Source organism: Trachymyrmex septentrionalis, unplaced genomic scaffold (genome assembly GCF_001594115.1).
Source record: "Trachymyrmex septentrionalis isolate Tsep2-gDNA-1 unplaced genomic scaffold, Tsep1.0 scaffold62, whole genome shotgun sequence".
Classification (NCBI taxonomy): domain Eukaryota; kingdom Metazoa; phylum Arthropoda; class Insecta; order Hymenoptera; family Formicidae; genus Trachymyrmex; species Trachymyrmex septentrionalis.
In genome coordinates this window covers 3,338,571-3,354,583 of record NW_017305800.1, presented here as the reverse complement: position 1 = coordinate 3,354,583, position 16,013 = coordinate 3,338,571, and the positions used below count along the sequence as shown (strand labels likewise).

Below are 16,013 nucleotides of genomic sequence, written 5' to 3'. Positions count from 1 at the left end.
AGAGAGAGAGAGAGAGAGAGAGAGAGAGAGAGAGAGAGAGAGAGGGAGTACATTTTATTATATAAAAAAATGAAATGAATTTATTACAAGCGATTGGCCGGTTGTCAGTGTCTGCCTGTCGAATACTCCATTAATTTAATTAATAATCTCTCCTACGTCGAATAAAAAGGATACGGCTTTGAATGGGCCATTATCCTGCCACTGCTTGCGCAATCGGTCGTACGCATCGACGACTATTCGAACACCCTGTACACGGCGGAGGCGGATCCAGAGTCCGCGGAACAGAGAGGGAGAGAGGAAACCGCCTTGGCTAAAGCCGAGAAAAATTCCTAGGAAAGAGAAGTTCCTCTTTGAAGATAGCTGCCGCCTTCTACGCGCACGTATATACCGCATGTACATGGATAGTTAGATGGGTGGAGGAGGAAGAGGAGGACCGCGCGTCTCGCCTTTAGGCATCGATCTCGCGAGAAGAGGAACCGTGGTTCTTCCCTCTCTTATATCTCTCCTCCCTCGTATCCTCGCGAGCATTATCCTACGATCGACCACACCCGATCCCTCCAGCGAAAATCCGTCGTGGAATCGCACGCGCGTACGTTCCGTATACATCCTCCTCCGGAATTCCCTTTCGGACTCGGCGTTGCTCGCCGACGAGAGCCTCTCCGGCACCGAAGATTAGCGGCGAGATTGTCGGCGGTATACGGTTAACTGCGGATTCTACGAGTCCTATTGTATTTTGGAATCATCGCGATGCGCGAGCGGTGCGAAATTGACTGTGATACTATAATACATTTACGTCGACGATTCGTTACCACGTTATAACCACGAAATCTGTTACGTCGAAATACGTATTTATTTCAAATAGAAACTCGAATTTTTGTGGGAGTGTATGTAGCTGGGGAGGTGGATATTTTTATTTCTTTAAAGGGAAGAGAAGAAGTAAGAAGATGTGCGTTTAAGTTAGGACGGAATTAAAATGGAAGATCAGGCGTAATTGAAAGAGAATTATTTCCCGGCGTGAAACGTAATTTCCGGCAACGTGCGTACAAGTATCGCGCGTGTAAATCGCACGAGTGGAAACCTTTAACTGTCGGCTCGGGCGAATGCCTCGAGGAAATGTCAGTTCCACTCGGGCGACTATAGTCGCCTTTAAGTTATGTAGGAAAGGAGTCTTCCTAGCGCCTACAGCTGTCTTCGGCAGCGAGAGGGTTAAACGTCGTCGTACCAACCACGCTATCAACCGTTAAAATATTTTCATTGATATATCGATCCCTGGGAGCGTATGGGGACGGGATATATCTCGTAAATCTCCGATTCAATAATGCCTATCCTCGCAAAATCGTTCACAATTTAATCTCTACTTTCTACCATTTAATCTATAAAAATTATCTAGAAAATTGTCTATGATTTAATTATATCTGATCCTTACTTCCCTTTAAGGGATCGATACATATCGTTCAATATGTATTTATATACGATTCAGTTTTGCTACACACAGATTAAATTTATTTTTTAACATCTATATATATAAATTACTTTGATTTTTTTTTTTTTTTTTCATAGAGAGACGCTTATTGACCGGCGGCTCACATCCGGTCGACCGATCGCGATCGACAATGTATGCAATTGCGTACGACCACTTTTCACGTTGCTACGCGCGCGTTAAACGGAAACATCTTCCCTGTTAGTCCGTCTTACTCAACTTCTCACGACATATTATCCTATGATCGACCACACCCGAAGCCTAGAGCGATGTAATATCCATGCGCGCGTATCCTCCTTCAGAATCCCTGTCTTTCAAGCCGTGGTTGCACCACGTCTTCCCCTGGCCCTCACTACTTCCGGGAACATCTGCACTTTTTTCCCCGGCCGTAAGTGCATCATCCACGCGCATAGATTTTTGCGGCGGATTTTACGATCGTTCTCCTCGCGGCACGATTTACGATCGTCTCTTACCTCGTTCCTTCTTTTCTTCGACGATGACCGGCCAGGCAATAATTACGAGAGTGCATGTTAAATGAAACAATCCTTCGAATGGAAACGTCAATTCGATTTACCGCCGTCGAATTATTCGAACCGTCATTATCGCCGATAAGTTAATCGTTTTGCCGATTATATTCCCACCATTCCCGCGAAGTAGCTAATAATCGCTGTCATCGCGCCTTGATAAATCGCTACGTGCTTTTAACGATTCATAATGTCCAATTCGAGAAGCACTTGAACCGAGTGAATAATATGACAGATTAATACACGTCTAGATCCGACCATTTTTTTTATAAGCATGGCTAAGATATTTGAAATCATCCTGACGAGCACTTTCGGTAAGAGGGATCATCCAAATTATCAGACGGATATGCCTTTCCACACGAAGCTCTATTTGATCTTTCACGTCGCTCGGATTCGTCCTTCGCGAGTCGTGAATGCGAGCTGTAACGAACCAGATTAGCTGACTCGAATCGTAGAAATCTGTGGGATCTGATTCACAGTCGGACGACCAGGGACGCTAATCGTGATCAGTACGGCCATGAGCAGCCGCGCCCTTAAAGAGGGTCCTAAGCTTTTCATCCCTCTTCCGCTTTTCGCCTCGTTCTCTTACGGGGGTTTCCTCCCTCGTTTCTCGAGCAAGACGTTTCGCGAGATTTATAAAAGCACCGTATATACGCCCCGAAGCTGTTGGCGAAGCCTTGGGGCGAGATTTATATTAACGTTATAAGGAAGCGGAGAAGACCCAGATTTTGCGTTTAGAACAACACACGAGTAAGAAGAAAAGCATCGCCTCTTAATAAATAAATGAGAAACGACTTTTTCATTCGGTACGTTCGAACGGTAATATATTTATAAATTGCGTGCTCGGGAAGCACAAAAATTACCCCGTTGGCTCCTCCCCCTAATCCATATAACGAGTAATCTCCGCGAGGTAAAAAAAAAAAGGCGAGCATCGTTTCTGCGTGTTCACGATGACGTTACGCTAGACTAACGGCCGTGTAACTGGCCGTTACATCACGCGAACGGATCGGGGTATCGAATTACGGGGACAATGTCACGATCGTGACGATATTTAACCGATTGTTCGGTAAAAATAAGGCGCGAAGACGACTCGCGGTTGGGGAGGGGGGGGGGGACATTACGATCGTGCTCCGATGCACTCCGTAATTAGCTCGCGTTTAAAAACAAGGCTCTCGGTGATGGTTTTTCACGTAGCTTGGAGAGGAAATGAGAGGTCTACGTTGAGAGAGAAAAGAAAAGGAAGAGTGATTTGAACCAAGAAACCTCGCGTGTTTCGCATTTTATTTGCCGGACTCCTCGTCGGCCGCGTCGCGCTTAGAGAGTGAAGACTTAACGGAACGTGGAAAATTAATGGAATGGAACTTTTTTCTTTCTCTCTCTCTCTCTCTCTCTTTTTCCACGGCAGTGCGTCACTCACGGTGACCCAGGATACAATGTGCGCGCGATTAATCACGCTCATTTATTGTTGATCGACGACGACGCGGCATCGGCGACGATGTAACACGAATTTACGGTGCGTATACGCAACGATTTGATCGATCGGCGCCCGATTGAACAAATAGCGCTTAATTTTCCGCACGCGGGGGTATACCGCTGCGAAATTTATCGCTAAGCATTTAGCATTCTCGCCTCGCGAGACTTATCACGCTCGTAAGATCGAACGTTCTGCCGAGCAACGATAAAATATGATAATTTCAGGCGTACAATTATTACGTCGCATGGAATTATTCGCTAATTAATTAATATATCGCATATCGGGTGGCGCGCGTGCGAGAGTTTACAGGTGCCTTACGTGTGGTGGTGCATTTACTTTGTCCGTTACAATAAAATTGAGAGCTAATGCCTCGCCGTACGATCGCCAGTATTGAGCGCTCGTATTAACGCTGAGATTAGGTGCACGGCGATTGAATAAAGTAATTTATTAACGCTAGTTAAACGAGTTTCGTCAGAGCACCTAAAACCCGTAAATGTTCACAAACCAGCAATAAATACGCGAGTTTATGACAAGAAATGAATACGCGCTCGACATTAGCCGCGTGTAAACTAATTTCGCGTCTCGGATGAATTTCCAAGATTAACGCGCGTCGGACGACATTCATTTGGATAAATCCATTTAAACTCGTACATCACACTACGCATTGGATATTAAGAATTGCAAATTAGAATTCAGTCAATCAGAACGAGATAATAGATTAAAATTAAAATTATCTGATTGGTCAAGTTCCAATGCAGTCTTCCTTTGTAGCCTCCAACGTGTCCTACGACGGGTTTTAGATTGATCCGCATGATTAGGAGTCTTGACTTAATTCGTAAATGGGGACTTAATTCATAAATTTCGAAAACGTGCGTGCGTACGCCCGAAGATTACGGCGACAAAAATGTACGCAAGTTTGAGATATCGATTCATCGCGATCGACGTTATCATCGATGCCGCAGTTATCGTCGGACCGTCACGGATCCGCTCCAGAAAATCTCTAAACGGAGAGAATAAACGTTTTGATAAATCAGACGTGGCGCTGTAACGGCACGTATACGTACGCGGCTAATCGATTCGTGTTTTCTTCAAAGACACCGATAGTGTTCCACGGCAGAAATCGAATAAGCTCGGGGGGCGCACGAGCGCGCAAAGCGGTTTCGTACCGTGCAATCCCGCAGGAGATTTTCAATAAGCTCGGCGACTTGCTCCAATAAATCCCCCGCCGAGAACAATCCGCGATAAATCATTTTCTAACGGCGGCAACAGTGTTTGCGCTATAACGGTAATTGGCCTAGTCGCCGCCCGATATCTCGAGTCTGGAGAGCAGCGAGATATTAATGATCGCGCCGGACCGGCGCGTATAACAAAGATACACATTGCTCGTTTTGCAACGCTCGTCGATCGACGGATCGATTTCCTCTTACGACTTTCCTTTCCAAAAACAACTACTAGGTCGACTACTGAGTGCGCGTTTCTTCGTGGAGAAGAAACGGTGCAGTCCCAATAATTCGATTTTCGGCAAAAATCAACGGCGTTTTCTGTTACGGACGCGAGGCGCGTCTTTGAGAAAAATTAATATTTATTGACTCGTTAATATTTATTGATCTATATCCTGAATCTTTTTCGTCCAGCCTAAGCCTTTTTTTTTTACTGTTCTCGACTTTTAAAAGACGTGAAAAATTTCAAAGTGACTTTTCAACAGCTGTATTATATTATCGAATAGTTTTTTTTTTTTTTTTAACTGAAATGTCATTTGATAGACGTTGAAATTTGAGAGCAAAAGTAAGGATAAAATTGAACAGTAAAGCTTTTGTTTGTCCAGATCGAAAACTGGGTTAATGATTTGTAAAACTCGTCGAGATTGAAAATAAAATAAAAAATTACAATATAAATTACCCAATCTCCTTTTCTCCGATAATATTTCTTTCTATTCGCGCATCATCAAAATGATGGCATTTTATTCGCACTATAAGCACCTTCGGTATTTCTGACGGTTGCTTTTTTTATATACGAGCAGTATAGAAAACACATACAAACGCACATAGAGTTTTGCGGCTATGGTTAAACTGTTTTCCTCCTACGATCGCACTTTCCTCTCCTCGAGCGACCGCGGAAAAATAGACTTTCGACTCGATCTGTCGCTGCCTGATCGGCTTGACGGCAAATAACGAGAATAATGGCCGCGTACGTACGTACTCCGGTATTGACGCTTCTCTGTGTTGGCGAGTGTGCCCGCGTGAGTGGGCATACGTTCGTACAACCTCGAGGTCGATGGAAAGTGAAAACGAGTGACTTCTGTATGGATTGTCATACCGTATCGTGCATACGTTAACGCTAAAAGGGGCTGTTTATTATACAATACATTGTCGATCTTTATCGGGTAGAATTAATACTACTATAGTGATGCAGGATTTCCTCTATGAAGGAGAGTTAACGATCGATTTCTCTCTCATAACGACAGCTTGCAACCGAAAGTTACCTAATTTACGTCAATTTGTTTGGTCTTTTCTAATCGCTCTTTTGATATATATAGTATATATTTTTTTTTCCAGTAATTAGTCCAGTAATTAAAGTTCAGTTAATTAAAGTTCGTTAGGCTTTGACCTCGAATTCCTTAAAACGGACTTTCGAAACCGAGTTTAGTTTACAATGCAGCAACGAATATTCCGAGAATTCTCTGACTATATGATATACTGCGTGACAATAAGTGTGCGTGCGACGTACGAATAGCTGATAATGATCCACGTGCCAACAATTAACCGTGCACCGCCGGGTCGTCATTAGTTTCCCTTATAAGTAGGAAGAGAAGCGTTGGGAACGATAACGCGTAATTACGTACGTGCGCGCTTCTATCGCGTTAATAATGCACGCGAGTACGCGTCCTTGCGCGATCTCCGCGCGACTCTTTTAAAGATTTCCCGCATTGATTTATCTCCATAAAAGTCACTCTTACAAAAACATACGGCTTTCTTCGTCGCTGAATATCTCTTATTAAACCGACGTTGGTTAACGATCGGTTACGATTCGCCCCAATATGGCGATCGTTTCCTTACCGTATCGTACTTCCGGTAGTCTCGCAAAGTAATTTTACGCCTTGGGGTATCAACCTAATCGGAAATGGTCGCTGCTTCTTCGAGGGATTCGGTGGAAAGTTCCTGCAGCGAGTGTACTTGATACTTTCGGACAAATTATTACACGAAATTACGATTTCATTCCGACTCTCGCTTTCTCCTATGTTTAAATTAATTAACAGAAGCTCTCATTTCGACACACACACACACACACATACACACACACATATTCATATGAGCAGGGTAAATCAAATTAACCATCGAGCTATTATTAAACAAATATCGTAATTAATTATTTTTAAAGTATATATATATATATATATATATATATATATCGCCTTTTAAATCTATATGTAACTCAAATTCTTCGTGATGGTTCAATAAGTATATACATATATTTTTCATTTAACAGACGTGTTGATTTTTTTTAGCAACGCATCGGCGCGCCTAATTTCGCGCTTGATGTAATAAATGCGCAATGGCGTGATCTTATTAAAGCGACAGGAAAGCACGAAACTGTCGTGTATGCACTACTTAAAGACCACTGTTCGCGTGAAAGTCTCGCGTATCGATATTTCGCAATTACGATACCGGCTATTCAACGAATTAAACCGTCTTATCTATTACAACGGGGCGTTAAATGCTGCTCTGAATTATGTTACGACGCGAATTATACGTATTGCCGTTACTTGCTTGCACGCGCGTGAATAGCGCGTGTTCGCGCGAACGTAAAATTGTTTAGTGCATACACGCGAAACCTATTACGGCTTGAGATGAGTAAGATCGCACGTATAAGTATTTGTATATTTTACATCGCACAATAAGGAAAAAAATTTTAATATCACGCAGACTGTTTCCATCATACGCGATTTCTTTTTAAAATAATTGTACACACACACACACACACATATATATATATATTTGTATATAGAGAAGTTATCCATATCGAGAAAATAGCGTTTTCTCAATATCTACCGTAAGTGGAACACCACGCACATCAGCTTCGAAAGTCCGTAACTTTTATTTTCATGATGATGCCTTCGTGCTGCGCTCTACAGCGGCGTATTCTATTAACGGGTTATTATCGCGATCTCGCGGCGCGGCAATAATTCGCCCGTGATTCTTTAACCGCGAAAAATTACGCCATCACCTCGCCAAGGACTCCGGCCGTCCTTACGTCCGGTATAATTTATCCTGCCAGGTTGAACCACCTTCGTCGCGGACCGGCAGTCACACTCGAGTGCGGTTGACATCTTTTACTCGAGCAGCCGCTATGTATCCTTGCCACGTCTCTCGATTTACGCTTGTTGCTCATTAGTACGTTACGAAATCTGCTTTCCGCAATGAATTTCCCACTTCGCGGAGAATAATACATCGTCATTATTATCCGAACGTTTTTTGTTAATTAGAAACGACGTTTAGAGTGCCTTTATTGAATAATTTATTTTAGAGCTATAAACGTATCACAGAACTGCATGGATTCCGATCGGAATTATTCTGGTTTTCCTACAGAAAATACAATCTAGAGATCGAAATCCATTCTAAATAATTCCATAGCACACATCCTGCGCACGTATTGTGAAACTATGTTGCTCGGAATGGATTGCAAGCGAAATCGTTCAGTTCCCCTAAATTTCTATTGTATTTTTCTAAGTAAAAGAGAATAATTCTGATCGGAATCCATTCCAAACAATTCCATACGTGCCCTGGAAACGTTCCAAATGCGTCGCCATGGAAATAGGATTCCAAAATTCGCGTTTCAGTTTCCAGAGTATAAAATGTGTGAAAATTTTTCGTAAAATCGAACTCGGAAATTGATGTCGGAAATATGTCAACGACTATTCGATTTACCCCCCACTAGTGCATAATTCTTTTCTCTCACGAAAATATTCTTCTTATATATATATACTATAAAAATAAAAAGATTAAGGGTTTGCAGTAAAAATATTGTTAATTAGTTATCAATTAAACATCAAGTATCGATACACATTGCGAACAATTTCTGATTAAAAAAATGACAAATCAGAAGACTCTGATCATATCAATGAAAATTCTAATTCAACTGGAATTATAATAGATTCAGCCAGAGAATTCTGAATTGAATTTATCCATTTTGAGAATTCTAATGGATATACAATCCGACTCTTTTTCCAGTGTAAACTTACGCGTCTTCTTTGCGCCATATTTCCGCAGGGAGCGCATGCATGTGTAGTATCTACGTTTGAAAACTTTCTAGTAGCGCACGTGCCAGCGATCTGGGATAATGTCGACGATTTCAGCGACTCGGATATCTGAAATCGCACTCCCACGTGCTCCTTGTTCCGACGTGTGCGTGCTTCCCTGGGAGAACGATTTTCGCGAGACGCGGTAGCCCGCGCGTCGTTGAGCAATCGTTTGATTCTTCACCGCGGTGATACATCGGTACCGATGTTCTCCAGGGTTCCCGATCGGAACTGGCTGACCGACACACACACCGGCCGTCGACGACCGGCCTTTCTCCCTGTCGTCGTTATTTCAATAATGCTCACGTACGGCGCATTATCCGCGCGCTCACAATTGACATCCTTTAAGGCACACCGCGTGGCGTCGCCCATGTTATCCGCGCTTTACCGTTGCTTGTCATTACGAGAAGGGAATACCCTGGGATACACCATGGTAGCCTTCGGTGATCCCCTGTCAATACCTCCGAAGCATACGTGAGAGCCTATCTTGCGAAACGTAAAACGAAGACCGCGATCACGTTCACCTGGGTATACTATATATCCGTAGCTATTTTTTATACACGACGCATACAGCGTGCATTCTCCGCTTTTTCCACATTCCGCCGCGACGTCCCGGAGGTGGAGGCGTGAGAACCGGGTTTCCGGGATACGCCGCTGGGTATGTTAGAATATATACTCTACGTATACTCTCAACGGCTTGACCTCCTCGGTAGGTATCGTATAATATATGCCACGAGGAAGCAGAGCCGTCCCTCTGTTTCCCTCTATACAGTTCTATATAGTTTCGCTTTATAAAGATTCAATCAACACTCTAAAACCCCTTCAGGGGTGAATCTGAAGAGTGAAATTCGCACTCTTAAAGATTGAAAACTGAGTCACTCCTTTTTCAAGACTGGCTATTAATGTTTACTCGTTGAAGCGAGTTTCCACTTCCGGAGAATTTACTGAGTGTTTAATACTTACGTTGAAATTATTATTAGCTTTACCGTTAATATTATTTATATTTTATACTTTCGACTTTTATACATTCGAAATCTCGTATTTCGATATCAATATTATTATTCCTACTAGCTAATGTTATTTATCCCGTCTACGGGACTTTACATCTCGTATCGGCTTAAAGCGAATTACAAAACAGATGCACGCGATTCGGATGTGGGTACCAATGGTCGCTCAGTATGCAATAATCCAGCGCATATAATGCTAATGCGACAGGTCTAACCGATAGAACTCTCTGCGTAACGCTAATTAAGCCGAGAGTCCGGAGGATACAATTATGTGATTCCTAAATGGAAACTCGGTATGTGTGGTAATTTCGCGTCTTGAGTTTTCTCGATGTATCCTATTACGTCGAGCTATGTCGGCCGTGCCAAGCGAGAGTCACGCAACTTTTTTTTTCCCCCGAATCACCGAAAGGCGCGTCGTCGGGTACATAGCTCGATGAATCTCCGCTTTTTTTCGCTAGATAATTCTCTCGCGCTTAGAGATAAGACGATTCACTCCCGTTTTCTCTCACAGTAATTGCTCCCGTACTTGGAAATATTAATGTTGATAACACTGTCAGTTATCGCAATTAAAGAAGAAATTCGTACAGACACGTTAATCGTATATCTGCACGGAATTTTCACAACGTCAAACATGAGATGACAGCCGTTCGGAACTTTCTATTTATGTTCTCATCGACAGACTGACGTAAGAATTCATCATACTTTGGGACTTGAAGGCGAGCCGATGTAGTCATTGATAACCCGCTCGTTTCTCGCTTTAAGCTCTCAATGGCCATCTCCAGCGGGATCGACGACGGCGCGGACGTAGATTTGTCTTTATTTGGACTTCCATTAGGCCGAGACGTTGTTTGATCGTTCCCGTTACACGTTTTACGAGAATGGTCCGCGCGAGAAGTACTTTCTAGACACTCTGAGGTCCGGCGTGTCCCGGTTGGTCTTCGCCGTCGAGAAGGTCGACGATACATCAAAGGATCGCAGAACGAGCCCGCCACGCGAGGAATGAATTTGCTCATTGGATATGAAAGTTTGTTTTCTTAACAACCCCCTACGGGGCCTAGCTATATTCCTCGATCGACAAGTACCATATGTATAACGAAGCGAAAGAAAAAGGAGTGCGAAAGAATTTCGGAGAAAGACGGCGGAGAAATTTATCGATGAGATTTTGCGATTCGACAAATTGTCGGACGAGCCGTCTAGCAGAAAATTAATAGCGCGGCTATTTCAGCATAAAAAGCAATCCGGAACTTGATTCGAGTGTATGTATAAATAAAAAGCGCTTTAAAAAATATAAAGCGATATCCATTTGGAGAGGATTATAAATGAAGCATTTCTAGGTTAGAAAAGGTGCCGATTAAATGGGGCGAGATCGGAATGTATTACATCGTATCTTCAACACTTCAACGTGTCTGCGCAGTTATCGTTTGGTTTTATCCGGACGTGTAATCCTACTTGTAACTTATAAGAGTTACGGGACGGCGCGTAATTAAGTTACGGTATCCGTACGTCGTTTCACCGCGTGGCGATTTGTATGTTTCTGTAAACGTGTTAATCTCGCAGGAAATTATCTTGTCTCTACGAGCGATCGGGGATCGAGAGTTGGGGAATCGAGCCGTGGATTGACCGCAAGGAGAGTAGCCGTGTTAACGATAGATATAGCATTCTTCCTATTTCCGACGAGACGTTGCCGCCTTGCCGGTTGGCGGCGAATCGATCGACGGCCGCGATTACTATAATTACGATTATAATAGACGAGATCGGGGAATCCGGGTCGCTCGTGACTCGCGCGCTATGAGGAATCAAAGAGAAGACATTCCGCTTCCCAGCGGAAAAGAAGCGCTTTGGGAAAAGCGCGGACGGGAAAATTGAACGAGCGAGCGGTAATTAGTGTTGTCGGTGCCACGTCGAATCGGGGATCCCACGGCGAACCGGGGTTCAGGTTCAGGGGTGCATCGGTGCTACGTCGCGGTTGCGGCCACAATTGGCGAGAGACATTAATGAGAGTCCGTCGCGATCGACGATGCGCGCGGCGAGTGAGTCATATATACGGCAGGAAGTCCTTTTTCCGTGATGCGGAACACGGTCGAACACCTTCCGCCCGACGAACTGGTACAAGGTGAAATCGAGCTTCGATTCGCGGCACGAAGGAGGTCTACGACGACTCGGCGAAACGCAAAGGATCCTTCCTTCCTTCCTTCCTTCCTTCCCCCTCATTCTTCAATTATAATACGTTTCATTTTGAAACAATTTCTTTGACATCGAGATCAATCGCCGACCTTCTCTAGATAAGCAGATAGGATAAAAACTATTTGCCAAGTACATTGCGAAAATTGCTCCATTGTATGTCGGTGAGAATGAGATACGCCGAGATACAGGGGATAAAAGTGCGTCAAAGAGCGGATGGCACGACAGACAACGCGAACGAACAACGCGAGAAATTTGCGCTATTAAATCTTATTCTCCTCCCTATCTACGTGCATCTTTTACTTTCGTTCGCTATATATATTTTTGCAGGATATCATCAGCGCGCCGTGATCGCGTGAGAGCTAAAAGTCGCCATTTCACAGGGAATTATTCAATGTCGTTTATTACCCGATACACAGAAGATCGTGTACCACTAACTATCCAATTATGTTCCGATTAAAAAATAATGCGATAGTTGCGGTACACCGGCGTGTCCCGTACGCTCGTCACGCATCACGTAGTATCTTATCCGCGTTATCAAACATCTATCGACGTCAGGAAGTGAACTTTAGCTACTATTAAGCACGCGGGACTTTCCAATAAATCGATTCAATGTTCATCGCTATCGGAAAACAGATAAACGGGACATAAGACAGTATCGATATGTATTAACTAAGCCGCAATATGTTTAATACATATTTTGTATACCTGATTAAATAATTAAATCTAATTTATCTAATCTCTGATTAAATAATTAAATCTAATTTATCTAATCTCTGATCCTATATTTGATTTTCTACACATTTTTATTACTTTCCTTTAAAAATAGGTTGAGAGATCATGTAGTCTTTTAATAGCCGATTTTAATAGCCAGTTCTTGCATTTAAGACTCTTAAATATGGTCTTAAAATGTTATAAGTCAATCACAGAGCCGTATTAGCATCTTAAGTCAAGCGTTATTTAAGTCTTAAAATCAGAAACAGACTATGAACACTGGTCTTAAAAATATATTTGCGTTTTGTTTTAAACAAACAAATAATTTAACTCGTATGTCAAAGTTCATCTGCCACATCTCTTTCTTATCCGGAAATGTACTGCGATACATTTGGCCGCTCGGGGAGCCGTCTGGTAATTAAGGTCAGATCGAATTTACGGACCGTCGAATCGACGAAGCTATCTTGCGCCTCTGGCTCGATTCCAGAGAAAGAGCTGCGACAATGAGCAGGGCGATGACGGCCATCCCTTTTTCTTATTACCCGGCGTTCCGTCTCTCATGGCTGTGGTGCCATGAGTGGATTTTCGCGAGTAAGGGTTTCACCCTTCGGCCTAGCTATGGGCGGCTAGGCTAAATCAATTAGGCGTCCGAGGTGGGAAATGTTGATACAATATAGGAATACGTGACGTTGCTTTCTGGCCTTTAGAAGACGAAGAGCAACCACGCAGAATCTCTCAACTATCTTTGCATATCGTCAAATGCGAGTTTCAAAAAAATCAATTGAGAGAAATCATTTCTCCTATTTTCAGTCAAAGAGTATCTCAGTACTTAAGTATTTCAATGTGAATTTGTATACAATGTACCTACTGACATACTTAAGCACTAAGATCCGCTTTGTGAAAAGCGAAGAGATTATTATTTCTCTCTTAATTAATTTATTCCCGTTGATCTAATACGAATTATAATTTTTTTTAGAAAAATCTAGCTTGTATTGTATTATTTTCTAAAATTAAAAATAGAAATCAATAAATACAATATATAGTAGTGTAATATATTGATAGCGTAAAATGTAATTAAAAAAATAATTTTTTTTACATTGAATAGAGGCCAATATCAGTGAACTTTTGATAAGACACGGTTTGGTAATTCGCGTTTGGTTTATCTGGACTGAACGTAAATCTGCATGAGTCGAGAACCACTGATCCTAGATTCTTTATGTATATCCTGCGAGCGGAGTTAGTCTGCAAAGCACGTTCAATAAAGCAGCTGTATGTGTCACGGACAAACGCGTGTAGAGATTTCGCGCAGTCTCTCGCGTCGTCTGTAACTTTCGTGAACTCGTATAATACATAGTGCGATGAACTCGCCGCCACTTTATCTCTCTCCATGGTACGACGATAAGAATAATTGGACGTAAGACAGCACGGCAGATGAGAGACGGAGGTCTCCGTTGCGTAAAATTGCAGGTCATTCGCAGTCCTCCGCTATCAAGCGTGTCTGCAGTTTTCGGTTACGTAACTTCGTGCAAAATCGTCCAGGCGCCTTTTTATGCAACTTTATGGAACAAATCGTACTGACGTCTCTCATTTCATTCTTCCGTTTAATGTAAGGATTAATTTCTCACTTTCTTCAATTTATTATATTCGTATAATCAGTAAAAAGATTATCGATCGATCCTGTTTTGAGACAGAATTAATTGGGAATTGTTTATACAAATATTTATTATTTACGCCGATCACTTTTAATGATTTAACGTATTGATTAATCGAAACAGTTTATTTGTCCAGGTCAAATTGCTGAATATACTTTGTTTTCTTATTACAGATTTCGTGATGCCACCGCCCTATTATCGATATCGTTAGGTGGGCCCTCACAATGGCCTCGATCTTAGGAGATGGAACGGGCCCTGGAGGCCCCGGGCCCTCCCGATGCCTCTTGCTTCTGCAGAGGTCCCTGGCGATACAGCTGATTCGAGGATCACCTCCTCACGTTGCAAACGCCGGTCAACGGGAAAGTCCAAAGGAACATCCAGCCGACGAAATGTGGATGTACGATAAGGGCTACAATCTGTTTCAGGTTAGTTATATTTTTCGCGTTATATTTTTACGTCATCGATATGTGTTTTCGTCGCGTTGAATTTTCGCGTCGACAATGGCGCGCTTTTGATCTTCCGATAAACAGCATTGTGCGCTCTTTTTGCTCGCTGGCGCCGGAAAAGTTCAACGGAACAGCGACAATGTTGGGAGACGTTGCGACTCGACTCTTCGTGTTCTCTTTGTTCCTTCTTCTTGTTGACCCGTGGCGCGCGGGTCCTTTACGGTAAAGCGAATGTTGATTGCCCGCACCGTTATGCCACAATGAGACAATGTGAATTACGAGCAATTTCGCAAAAGTCAGCATAATCGAGGAGCGGCAGGTTAAACGGCGGAAGCTCGTTCTCGCGGCCGACGTTCTCGCGCCGACGTCATCCGACCCTTCGATAATAAATTTCGCGTTTTACGTCCAGAATTTCTTCCACGGATGAAATAAACGGCGGCGAAACGAGAGATGCGCCGCTGAACGATGACGACGGCGCCGTGCGCGTCGTAATGCAGCTTGTCTCGAATTTATCGCCACCAATGCGTAACATATAACCGCTGAATATTCAACAGCGGTCTACTGTCTGGTCGGGAAAATCCGCATTAATGCTCGTGCCGATATGTAGCCAATGACGAGAGAGGAAAGTGCACCGGTAATAAGCGGTGTTACGAATTTTTTTTTTTTATTCCCATTATGTGAGATAAGAATAGAAAATTAATAATTGGTAAGTAAATAAATGACAAAATAATAAATTAATTGAAATAATAATGAATATATAATAATTGTTACAATAATTTACAAGACGTAGTTCAATCAGAAAAATCAATACACCTTTGTCGTGTTTTTGGGAATTTTCGGAATAATCAGAAAATAAAAGTGAAGATTATTCGTGACAAAATAAAGTTAGGACGTGACTGTCCGCAATAACGAAGTGCTCTCACTTTTCAACGAGTGCGTGCTCGGCGGAGAAGCACCCTTGCAGAAAAATCAACGAGCGAGACTCTTGCTTCCAGAGTTAATAATAAGGAACGTCGATAACGATGACAGTAAAGGTGCTGAACCATTGAATATGCTGGAATAGCGTTTTTTTTTATACTCTTAGGGATGACCTATTTTTGAAGTATCCGAAACTGAGAATTTTTAATGCTTTCTAGTTAAATTTAAGAGGGAAAAATTTTCTTAAGTTGATTGAAAATTAAATGAGTTTCAACATTTTTGTTAAAAAAAACCCTGCGGAATAAATTGAGTGTGAAGTAA

At 42.6% G+C, this 16,013-nt stretch overlaps 1 protein-coding gene across 2 annotated transcripts in view; it reads left to right on the top strand.

Moving 5' to 3' along the window:
• Positions 1-16,013, top strand: part of LOC108752906 (storkhead-box protein 2) — an 81,499-nt gene that overhangs the window by 27,468 nt on the left and 38,018 nt on the right. For both annotated transcript variants that reach the window (XM_018494099.1, XM_018494100.1), the window contains exon 2: positions 14,502-14,753. In XM_018494099.1, coding sequence (XP_018349601.1) covers positions 14,553-14,753 — 201 coding nt within the window. In that variant the 5' untranslated portion in view covers positions 14,502-14,552. The remainder of the gene's footprint in view (positions 1-14,501; positions 14,754-16,013) is intronic.